At 39.9% G+C, this 12,869-nt stretch overlaps 1 protein-coding gene across 1 annotated transcript; it reads right to left on the reverse strand.

Moving 5' to 3' along the window:
* Positions 1 to 6: 6 nt before the first annotated feature.
* LOC138853475 (uncharacterized) lies at positions 7 to 12,436 on the reverse strand. Its single transcript, XM_070090247.1, has 2 exons — positions 6,589 to 12,436; positions 7 to 743 (listed from the first exon to the last, which is right to left on the reverse strand). Exon 1 carries the CDS (start codon positions 9,908 to 9,910, stop codon positions 7,808 to 7,810), a length of 2,103 nt encoding a protein of 700 aa, XP_069946348.1. The 5' UTR covers positions 9,911 to 12,436; the 3' UTR covers positions 7 to 743; positions 6,589 to 7,807.
* Between the last annotated feature and the right edge of the window lie 433 nt (positions 12,437 to 12,869).

The following is a 12,869-nucleotide window of genomic DNA, read 5'->3' on the forward strand; positions in this document are numbered from 1 at the left end:
TGGACACTGATATGGTTTCTCTCCAGTATGAGTTCTCATGTGACTTACTAAATTACATTTTTCAGAAAACCCTTTTAGACATTCTGAACACTGATATGGTTTCTCTCCTGTATGAGTTCTCATGTGACTTACTAAATCAGACTTTTGAGAATAGTCTTTCAGACATTCCGGACACTGAAATGGGTTCTCTCCAGCATGAGCTCTCATGTGTCTTACTAAACTTGATTTTTCAGAAAAATCTTTCAGACATTCTGGACACTGATGTGGTTTCTCTCCAGTATGAGTTCTCCTGTGAGTTACTAAATGTGATTTTCTAGAAAAGTCTTTCAAACATAATGAACACCGATATGGTTTCTTTCCAGAATTAGTTCTCACGTGACTTACAAAATTAGACTTTTCAGAAAGTCTTTCAGACATTCTGAACACTGTTATAAAATTGTTGAACAAGTTTCTGGTGTCAGGATGACTTGCACTATTGACACTACAAGCGCCAATTTCAGATGCCAGGATGACCTGCAGTACTGACACTACAAATGCCAGTCTCTGGTGCCAGGATGACTTGCAGTAATGACCCTACAAGTGCCAGCTTCTAATGCCAGGATGACCTGCAATATTGACACTACAAGTGCCAGCTTCTGATGCCAGGATGACCTACAATATTGACACTACAAGTGCCAGCTTCTGATGCCAGGATGACGTACAATATTGACACTACAAGTGCCAGCTTCTGATGCCAGGATGACCTGCAAAATAATTTTTTTTAATCTTTTATTACAACTATTATTATTATTATTATTATTATTATACAGTATTCACAAAATGTGTCACACCTGTATGGAACTATGAGTAAGAGGAAGTTCACACCTGAGAGGAACTATAAGAGGAAGTTCACACCTGAGAGGAACTATCAGTAAGAGCAAGTTCACACCTGAGAGGAACTATTAGTAAGAGGAAGTTGACACCTGAGATAAATTATCAGTAAGAGGAAGTTGACACCTGCGAGGAACTATCAGTAAGAGGAAGTTCACATCTGAGAGGAACTATCAGTAAAAGAAAGTTTACACCTGAGAGGAACCATCAGTAAGAGGAAGTCCACACCTGAGAGGAACTATCAGTAAGAAGAGGTTCACACATGAGAGGAACTATCAGTAAGAGGAAGCTCACACCTAAGAGGAACTATCAGTAAGAGAAAGTTCACACCTGAGAGGAACTATCAGTAAGAAGTTCACACTTGAGAGGAACTATCAGTAAGAGGAAGTTCACACCTGAGAGGAACTATCAGTAAGAGGAAGTTCAGTATAGCCAGAGTTTCATGCATCTCACTTTAACAAAATGGAAATACTCAATAATATCCTCTGCAACAATTAACTGAGACACAAGAAAGTTGCAAGCTTACACAGTTGTTCATTGTTTACAATAATAACAATATAATCTCTCTGTCCACCACAATTACAGTGGAACCCCGAGCTTTGAACGCCCTGAGTATCACATGCTTCAAGCTTAGAACTAACCTGCACGCTCGTTTAAACATTTCACAATTAATTCATTGTGTTTGGTGCTTGTTTAATAGGTGTGACTGTGAAATAAGCTACCGTGGTGGTGGTGGCAGTGGTGGCGGTGGTGGCAGGGGCGGCGGCGGCACTGTAGTAGGGCCTTCCCCTTTTGGAATCAAAACTACTACTGCAGTACTCTTCAACTCACCCATCCTCCCCTCACGTTTCATCATATTCATCAGGTTCACTAAAAAATCCTTCAACACACTCCAATGCTTCACATAGAATTCGCAAGGTAGCCCGTCTATACCTGGCTCTTTACCTCTCGCCATATTCTCCTAAGCTCTCCATACCTCCCCCTCTTCAATATCCCCTCCCAATGCCGTACGATCACTTCCACTCAGCACACAAGATACATTCTCTCCCAATCTCTCTAAATCCTCACCGTTCACTCCTACACTCCGCAAATATTGTCCAAACCACCTATCCACAAAACCACTCATTCCCTCAGTAGTTCGCAACTCCTGACCCTTCTTATACCCACCTAAGTTCTCATTTACTACCAACTTATCTATCTCCATTGCCAACCTGCGCCTCCGCTGGCCCCTTAACACACAGGCCAACGGCCTGTCACCCCAAATCGATTCCTCCAACCCACCCTGCACCCTCGCCTCATCAAATCTCTCATTGTGCATGTCTCTTATCTGCCACTTTAACGCTTCAATTTCCTCCATTGGATACACTCCTATCACAGCACCCCTCTTATAACAACCCTGCAACCGCCCCTCTAAATACTGTTGAAGCCCTTATGTCATCCATGCCTCATTCTTTCCCCTTCGCACATAATATTGCCGTATCCTCCTCTTCGCAACCCCATCCCACCACCTCAATAAATCACTTGCACTCCTACCCTCATCCCATAAGTCCTCCCACAAACTTTCAAAATCCCCTCCCTCCACCCCCTCACACAGTAGTCGTACATTCAACTTCCAGTACCCCAAATATCTCTCAGGCAAACCGTCCCAAATTAAATCAGCATAAACCGCCCTATGATCTGAATAAAAGACATTTACCGTCTGCACCCATGTTCCTCACACCCCTTGTCACATACAACCTATCTAGTCGTGCAGCATAGCCCTTTCTATGAAATGTGTGCTCTATCTCACAATCCCCTCCATCAACTATATCCCTCAATCCCACACCTCTCAATAGATCCCCTAAACCTGTCAAAAAACACCCCGCCCCCCCTCGGTTCCACATCCTTCCTACGCACCACACAGTTCCAATCGCCACCAACTATTGTCACTGTTACAAAAAACGCGATTTCTAATAAGCATAGAGATCTCCAGTGAATACTAGAAAGGACTGCCCTTCTAGCATCCAGCCTGTTACTGGGTTTTCATAACAAGCAGTCAGTATCCTGGTCCAGTTATCCATTAACCCTTTGACTGTCGCAGCCCCAAATCCTGAGGTGTCTCCTGGTGTCAAAAAATTTTTGAAAAAAAAAAAAATTATTTTTTCATAAGAAATGATAGACAATCTTTTCCTGATGGTAATGATACCAAAAGAATGAAATTTGATGGAAAACTCACAGAATTATGCTCTCGCAAAGCTAGTGACCTTGGTGATATTTATGAATTGGCAATTTCGCCCACTTTGAGCCATATTTTCGGCTAATTGTTCCAGTTGACCAAACTTATAGCTATTTCTTTAGAATTCCATTTGATCTATCAACTGAGTACAACAAACGGCCCATTTACCGATTCCAACTACCCAATAACGTGGTCAGAAATTTGAAATTTGGCCAATTTCATGCAAATTAAAAAATATGTCAATTTCAAAATAGGTTCCAGAATGAACAATGCAGACATTCCTGGCTCTAAAATAACATTTTCTTTGTTCATCAGTCATGTCTCCAGGCCCTTCTGATATTACTCTTGCTTTCTATTTTGAATTTTTATTCAAACAAAAAATAGAAGATTTACTGTTAAGCAGACTACTGCAATACTGTAATAATTGTACAAATAATGTCAACCCATTCATGACTGCATATTAGAATGGCTACTTGGACATTTATTGGACAATGACATCATTTGTTTACTTTTGAACATCAGCAAAAAATCAAACATTTCACTTACTTTGAGCTCCATTTCAAGGTTCTTTTCATAGTAAAACCAGTCAAAATCACCTCTATTTCTATAAGTTTTCCATTCTATCAAATGAGACCAAGAAAACGAGAATACAACCATAAATACTGGCGTTCACCTGGAGAGAGTTCCATGGGTCAACGCCCTCATGGCCCTGCCTGAGACTAGGCCTCATGGTGAATCAGGGCCTGATCAACCAGGCTGTTACTGCTGACTGCACGTAATCCAATGTACGAGCCACAGCCCGGCTGGTCAGGTACCAACTTTAGGTGCTTGTCTGAAAATACACAACAAAGTCTGCGTTTTAATCCAAAAACACGGTCTTTTTTTTCTCATTATGCACTGCGTGCTGCAGGATTTTTTTTATATGGTGCACACTGACCACACAGACCCATTCTCTCACATGTGGGCCTACCAGCTTTCTTTTGCTCGATTTTAAGCCGCTAGAATTTTTTTATTATATGTACGTTAAACACTGTGGCTCATAAGACGTATATATACGACTGAAACAGTCAAAGGGTTAAAATTCAGTAAGATTTAGTAGTGCTTCAGGATTACAAATGGTAGGCTACTAACTAAAGAAATTAAAATTTAGTAAGTTTATTAACCCTTTGAGGGTTTCGGCCGTACTAGTATGGCTTACGATCCAGGGTTTTTGACGTACTACTACGCCTAAATTCTAGCGCCCTCAAATCTAGTGGGAGAAAGCTGGTAGGCCTACATATGAAAGAATAGGTCTATGTGGTCAGTGTGCACAGTATAAAAAAAATCCTGCAGCACACAGTGCATAATGAGAAAAAAAAACTTTGACCGTTTTTTTGGAATAAAACAGCGACTTTGCACTATATTTTCATATGGTATTTATTGTTGTATTCTAGTTTTCTTGGTCTTATTTTATAAAATGGAAGACATATTACAGAAATTGAGATGATTTTGACTGATTTTACAATGAAAAGTACCTTGAAATTGAGCTCAAAGTAGCAGAAATGTTCGATTTTTGCCAAAGTTCAAAAGTAAACAAATCATGCCAAGCGTCCAATGCACGTCAACTAGTGAGTCTAATATTCTTTCGCAAGTGTGCCAATATTATTTATACCATTTTTTACACTAATGCAGTAGTCTGCATAACAGTAAATCTTCTATTTTTTGTGAGAATAAAAATTCAAAGTGGAAAGCAAAAGAATGTAAGAGGGGCCTCGAGACGTGACTAATGAACAGAGGAAATGTCATTTTAGTGCCAGGAATGTCTTTCTTGTTTATTCTGGACCCTATTCGGAAATTGGCATCTTTTGAAATTTGTGTGAAATTGGCAAAATTGCTAAATTTCTGACCACTATACTGGATAGTTGAAACTGGTAAATGGGTGGTTTCTTGCACTCATTCGATAGAAAAAATGGATTTCTAGCGAAATATTCATGTTTTTTGTCGACAAGTACAGTGGAATTGGCCGAAAATGGGGCTCAAAGTGGGCAAAATCACCGATGCGTAAACATTGTCGAGACCGCTAACTTCGCGAGAGTATAATTCCGTAAGTTTTCCATCAAATTTCATACTTTTGGTGTCATTATCATCGGGAAAAGATCCTCTATCTTTTCATAAGAAAAAATTATTTTTTTTTTTAAATTTGGCCGACCCTGAGAACGAGTCTCAGAAGAGGGCCTGTCGACCCTCAAAGGGTTAATCAAGAAGTCTAGGAGTAAATTATCAAAGTAAATTAAATTTAATATAAACAATCAAAATAATCAGCTCTCTCGTGTACAGTAGTATTGTGCTGAAGGCACTTATCACATTTATATGTCTTAAGTACCATCTAGTACATTAACATTTAATACAAATATATACAAGTAAGTTTGTGTGTATGTGTGTAAGTGCTCTAAGTACATAGTTCGCTATGTCTCTAGACTCGACTAGACTTAAACCAGTGACTGACAAAGTCCTCACATCAACTAACTTTTTGACCAACCTGGCAATCAGAATGGCTTGCTTGAACAAAAAACCGACTGATAAGTCAAACAGCAATAGAACAAGCAACAGTGACACAGAATCAGGAACAAGGAGATAATATAACGACACTAAGTAGGGACCATCTGCAGATCCTCCACTAAAGTCTCAAAACTCCCATTCTACTGAATCTAAGTTCAGCATAAGAAAATCCCCGACTGCAACAGTGCACAGATACCAGTACAAGTTAGGTCAGAAGCTACAGCTCAGGACCTGAGTTTCTCAGAGTGTCAATGTGACACACAACCTTGGTACAACGTCAAAAATCACTAAGTCCTGGCAATGTTCTATGAACAGTTCCACAGAACCAACAACAAGAAAGAGACAGACAATCTTCCAACAAGGGCCCACAAGAGAGAGGAGTGTGGGGCGTCTTGTCGTGAGAATGTCCAACCACCAAGAGAGTGAGCCACCCACTCTTCTGACTACTCGAGGCGAGGTGTGATCCCCCCCTCCCCGATCACATGATAGCTCCATGCTGTTACTGCCCAGCAACACAGAAGCCGGCAGGGAAATGAGCAACGAGCGATAATTACAGTAGTTAGACAATCAACACTTGAACTATGAGCACTGAATAATAATATATAAATGTTACATCCTACCTAACAAATATAACTAAGTCAAATAATAATATAAAGCAATATATTTACAATTTAGCTATTATTGCAAATATAAGCAATATAAAATTATAAGAACAGGTAATATACATTATATACATTGTGACACATTCAGGGGTCGCAATACCCCCCAGCATGACAAACAGTTGCACTAAGAGTTGCGTTAATGTCTTTTATATCATTACTGATTACTCATGTCACTAATAACAATTTATTATCAACATAAGTCAGAGTCACTCTTGTGCTAACACTTCTATTTCACAGTGTCTATATCACTATAAGTTATGCCCCTGGTACTAGGGCAGTACACAGTATCAAATCCCTGCATACTCATGGTTATGTACATCAGTGTAGAGACAGGATAGCGGAGACAAGCATGACATGTAGAGGCTCGATCATAGTAGTGGAGACAGCATATGAACAACAATCTTGTGCAGTGGTAGTGGAATGCGAGGCAGTATGGACATCTGCATATCAGGAAGCTTAAGGTGTGTAGTAACGTAAGGTGTGTAGTGGGGGGGGGCCGCAGCGGTAGGACTGTTCCGCCACTCGGTAACATCACCCACACAACACTACACACTCAACACTCAGCTTCTGTCTCCAACTGTCTTCTCCTCACACCAATATATATCACCACTACTGTGAATGTATAAAGAAAATAATTAGACATAAGTATACATAATTAACATGGGCTGATAGAATACGTTACTTTACTGAATTTGACATAGCAAGTAATTAAAGGTATTTGGGCTTAAAATTACGTTAATTTAAATGTAACTTATAATTAAGGATGCGACAAAGTGTCAGCAATTACATTACAATGACCACTGATATGTTGTATACTAATAGGGTATGGCTGGATTCTGAGAGCCCACCTCATGATCCTAGCATTTTTACTCTTCATTGTATTTATATAGGTGAGTGGATTGTGGTTTGAAAAAACGTTAATTTTAAATGGGGAAGTGCCCAAATACACATCAAAATGTTCCAAGGACACCACAAGAGCTAGAGCCTCTTTCTCAATAGTGGCATAATTTTTCTGGTGTCGTTTGAGCTTAAATGAATAGTAATATATAGGATGGAGAATGTCAGTGGATGTTGACTGTTGGAGCAGCACAGCACACACTGCATAACCACTCGCATCTATATGTAAAAAGAAGGGAAGATTGAAATTAGGACTCCTCAACACAGGAGCAGAGGAAAGCAAACGCTTCAATCTTTTGAACGAGTCTGAACAATCTCTAGTTAAGATGAACTGAACTTTGCTACTAGTAAGCTCAGTGAGAACAGCAGCAATCTGAGAAAAGTTTAGACAGAACCTGCGATAATATCCTGCCATGCCCAGGAATCTCTGTACTCCCTTCCTATCCTGTGGCACTGGAAATGCAAAAATAGCACAAACCTTAGTCTCAATAGGAGCAACCTCACCTTGGCCAATACAGAAGCCTAGATAGGTAATCTTGGCTTGACCAAAACTACATTTAGCTAAGTTAACAGTGAAGTTGTAGTGTGCCAGTCTCTCAAACAATGCTCTGAGACGTGTCAAGTGTTATTCCCACTCATCACTGTACACCACTAAGTCGTCAAGGTAGGCTTCTACTCCCTCTAAATTGTGGGTCAACTCGTTCATTATACGTTGGAATGAAGAAGCTGCGTTACATAGGCCGAAGGGGGTGACGAGGTAGTTAAACAATCCATCTTGAATAGTAAAAACAGATATTTCTTGAGCACATTCAGTAAGCGGGACTTGATAATAGCCTCGTAAAAGATCTAAACGGCTGACAAACTGGGCTCCTGACACCCGGTCAATAAGGTCATCAATGTGAGGTAGGGGATAACCATCAGGCAAGGTGACAGAGTTCACTTTTCGGTAATCAGTGCACATCCTGAAACTACCGTCAGGTTTAGGCACTAAAATACATGGAGATGCCCATGGACTTTTACTGCGCTCAATAAGTCCATGAGATAACAGAAAATCAACTTCTTCTCTCAATGCTTTATGCTTCGTTGGACTCATCCTATATGGAGATTGCTTAATGGGTGATGCTCCCTGTACATCAATGTCATGTACACCCAGAGTACAATGTTTAGGAACATCACTGTACAATTCAGGGAACTGCAAAATCATGTTTTTAATATCACCAGCTTTATCATCCCCAAGGTTACTAAGAAAATTGTCTAGTGATTGTAGAGTCACTGAATTTTCTAAATGCACTTCTATACCTCTAGAGATGTCAGGCAGACTGACGTTTTCTTCCTCTGTCCTAGGAAGAATAGATGTAGTAGGTAGAACACTAGCATAGTATTTCTTGAGCTGGTTAACATGGTACACATGATTGGATTTCCTCTTCCCAGGAGTACATACTAAATAATTTATGTCGCTAAGTTTTCTCACTACTTCCAGGGGACCATCATACCTGGCTTGTAGAGCATGACCTGGTACTAATTTCTGAGCCATCACCTTATCTCCTGCTTTAAAAGAGCGAGAGACAGCACGCTTGTCATAATTTTGTTTCATTTTATCTTGGGCTGAAACTAGGTTTTTCGAAGCTAGCTCTCTAGCAGCTGTCAAATGCTGCTGCATTAATGAAGGTGATGAGCTCAGTGATGGATTTGATTTTCCTGTCCACGCGTCTTTTAACACTGCGAGAGGACCACGCACTTGGTGTCCGAATATTAACTCAAACAGACTAAACCCAAGACTTTCTTGCTCACTTTCTCTCATAGCAAACAAAAGAAAAGGTATACCTTCATCCCAGTCTCTATAAAAATGTTCACAATAAGCTCTCACCATGGACTTCAATGTCTGATGAAATCTCTCTAGAGCACCTTGTGACTGTGGATGATAACTGGTTGAAAGTACAGACTTTATTCCTAAGTGGGATAATGCTTCTCGAAAGATCTTAGAAGTGAAGTTAGATCCCTGATCTGATTGTATCTCTTGTGGCAATCCAACCTGGGAGAAAAATTTCATCAGTGCTCTCACAATAGCACGAGCATTAATTTTTCTCATAGGAATAGCTTTGGGATAGCATGTTGCAGCGTCCATAATAGTAAATAAGTATTGGTTCCCCAGTTTGGTTCTAGGCAAAGGACCAACACAATCAATAATAAGACGTGAGAATGGTTCACCATCCACGGTGATAGGAATGAGAGGTGCAGGTGGAGGTGTGTGCACTGGCTTGCCTGTCACTTGACAGACGTGGCAACGTCGCACATGATCAGCTACTGTTTCCTTCATTTTTGGCCAAGTAAAATGCTTTGCCAGTTTACCGAGTGTCTTCTTGACACCCAAATGTCCTCCTATGAGACTATTGTGAGCAAAATCAAGGGCTTGTTCACGAAATGTAACTGGTAACACTACGAAATGCTTGACTGTGGTGGAAACACTATCAGCTGACAACTTGCATGTACATGTATTTTTTTCCATCAGTACACCATTACTATAACAGTAACAATTATCGAGATCCTTTGCTTCACTCTCAGTAATTGCTATATCTCTCAGTCTTTCCAGTGACTGATCAACAAACTGATCCTTGATTAAATCATCATGAGTTAGAAATTTAATGTCAGTTGTGTCCTGACTAGGTTGATGACAGGGGAAGGGGGTCAGTGTTAATGATCCTGGGTGCAGAGCATCACTAAACAACATATTCAAGCCCAAATCATTGTCATCAACTAACTCAACAGAAGACAAGGATGGTTGTTGTATCTTTGATATAGCTCTAGTAATTGCGCTGAGAGGAAATAAAATAGGCTTCTCTCTACAAGCTTCAATGGCATAATTATCATTAGTGGTATTATCAACCACAAGTGGTTCCTTAGATATACCAGCATGAAGGATATCGTTCCCTATCAACAAGTCCACTGACCTGATGGGAAATACACCACTGGAAATACCTACTGAAATATAACCAGTATAATAGCTTGTTTCAATGTAAACTTTGTGTAGAGGTACTTTTAAAACAGCCCCACCACAGGCTTCTAACAATACATCTATCTTGCAATATGTATCATCAGTTATGGGCAGTACATCTTCCCTTAATAACGTGAGATAACTGCCAGTGTCTCTGAAAGTAATTATCTCAGTCAGATGAGATTCATCAAGTTCTACTTTGCCTCTCGATAAGTAAGGACTAATCGCTGAATGAATCTTTTCGTCAGATACACTTTCTGACGCTAGTCATCTATCCTGAGTAATATTATCTAAAACAGTGGGATCAGAGGTATTACTAGGATTTTGATGTCTTTGTTGCACAGAAGAGGATACGGCTTGTGTGGGGGCATCAGCCGCACGACTGCTTCTCGTATCTCTTTCTAACTTATAGCAATACTCTCTAGCATGTCCTTTTCTGTTACAATATGTACATTTAACTTTCTTCTTCTCGGTATCAGATTTCTGTCTAACCACAGAGACAGATTCAGGATTGTGAGTTTTCCTGGTAAAGGTACAAGAAGTTACAGTAGCAGGTACATCACGCCGGCACTGATCAGCTGATTTAGGTTGCCAACTTCTAGGACAGTTTTTAGTTACCTTGTTTCTCTGTGTTTTAGTACGTACAAGTTTGTGAGAAATCTTGTAATTGTCTGCTAATGCTGCAGTTTCCAGAATATCCGAGGTAGTATGATCGATCAGATATTCTTGTATGTCAACAGACATACAGTTGTTAAACTCTTCGTGTAGTAACAACTGAACAAGACTGTCATAATTGTTACATTTAGCAGCTCTAGACCATCTCTCAAATGCAACTTTTTTCTCACGAGCAAACTCTACACAAGTTTGATCTTGTCGTCGTTGTAACGTACGAAATGCATGTTGATAATTTACGGGTAACAAGTTATATGTCTCTAGAATAGTTTGCTTGACAGCGTCATAACTAATGTACTTGTCAAATGGTAAAGCAGCAGTACAAGTTTGAGCTCTCCCTGTCACAGCTGTGTGTAACAAGGTAGCCCAGTGCTTATGTGGCCAGTTCATAGCACATGCCTGGTTCTCAAACACATCAAAATAGGTGTCTAAGTCACTCTCAAAAAACTTAGGAACCATTGAGGCAGCTTTCTGCACATTAAATGTGTCCTGTGTTGTACTAACAGGTTTATCAACTTTGTCAGATCTATTAGTCTGTTGTCTTTAGAGACGAACATTTTCTCTCTGGAAATCTTCTTCGTTCACTTTCCTCTGTGCCTCTATTTGTGCAGTCTGCAACACAATGAGGCGTTCCATCCTCTCAAACTGTTCCTCCAAGATAGGACCAGTGGGTAACGGAGGAGTAAGGAATCTAATGAATTATTCTGGACGGTCCTTAGGTCAGGCACCTTGTCCAGCCATCCCTAGAGTCTAGATCTGGTCTAGGATAAGTAGATACAGGTGTAGCATACACGGTGCTAGTATGAGGATGAGTCATACTACCAGCTACACTCTGTACTATTGTGTTAGTCAGGGGGGAAGGCGTGAGCGCGAACGGAATTTTACTAGGCTCAGATACTAGGCTCACTTCTGCCGTAGTTGCTCTCTCTTCTACATCATCAAATAGAGTCATAGTTTCTAATAGAGAACTATGCTCTCTGTATCTGAATCATCAGACATCTCTGCATGAGCAGGAAACAATATATCTTTAACCATTTGAGGGTCGACAGGCCCTCTCCGAAACTCGTTCTCAGGGTCGGCCAAATTTCAAAAAAAAAAAAAAAATTATTTTTTTCTTATGAAAAAATAGTTTTTTTTTTCTAAACATTATAGGCTAAACAAAAAAATTTTACCGTCAATACTTACCGAGATATGGAGGTGTGAAGTTTGCCAAAATTGAACATCTGGTAACATCGCCGATTGCTGTCGCCCAGTATTTTTCTATTTACTTTTTTATGTACTATTTTCAATTATTTTTCAATTTTTCTATTTCTGAGTAGTTTTATGACCTCTGAGGCCAACATGATCAGTATTTTGTAAGTTACTTCTTTTTCAATATAACACAATGAAGGCGTAAACACTGTTGTCATTATTTTGTTTATAGAAAATATTTACACAAACAAACGATATGAAATGTTGTTTATTACTATTTTTCTATATTTTATATACACATATACAGTCACAGGGAATGTTTCTAGAAGTTCTACAGCCTGTGGAAGTCTTTGAAACATGGTGTCATGCACAGTGGAGTTTTGCACTCCTCACACATAAAACGAGTGTCTCTGCATTGTTGTGGGCATTTTTTTGTATGTGAACAGACGTAACACCTCTTCTGAGCCTTTGTCTTGAAAGCAGTAGCAGGCACTTTTACCAGGAAGTGATCACCATGCTTCAGACGAGCAGGTAGTTGTTGATAATTTGGTGGGCGGTCAATTGCAGGTGTTATTCCTTGGTACTTGAATACTATTTGTCTGATGACAGAAACAGAATTCGCGGTACTGTGGTTTGTTTCTTGTCCTCATCTTATACATATTATAAGCATTGAGCATGGAAATGTCCAGAAGATGGAAAAAGAGTTTGATGTACCACTTATAACTCTTGCAAACACAATCAGCAAACCCAACCTGCATGTCACATTTGTCCACTGAATGCATGTTGAAGGTGTAATCAATCACAGCTGCAGGTTTTAGAATGGGTTCATTGC

The sequence above is a fragment of the Cherax quadricarinatus genome, chromosome 31 (assembly GCF_038502225.1).
Source record: "Cherax quadricarinatus isolate ZL_2023a chromosome 31, ASM3850222v1, whole genome shotgun sequence".
NCBI classification, from domain to species: domain Eukaryota; kingdom Metazoa; phylum Arthropoda; class Malacostraca; order Decapoda; family Parastacidae; genus Cherax; species Cherax quadricarinatus.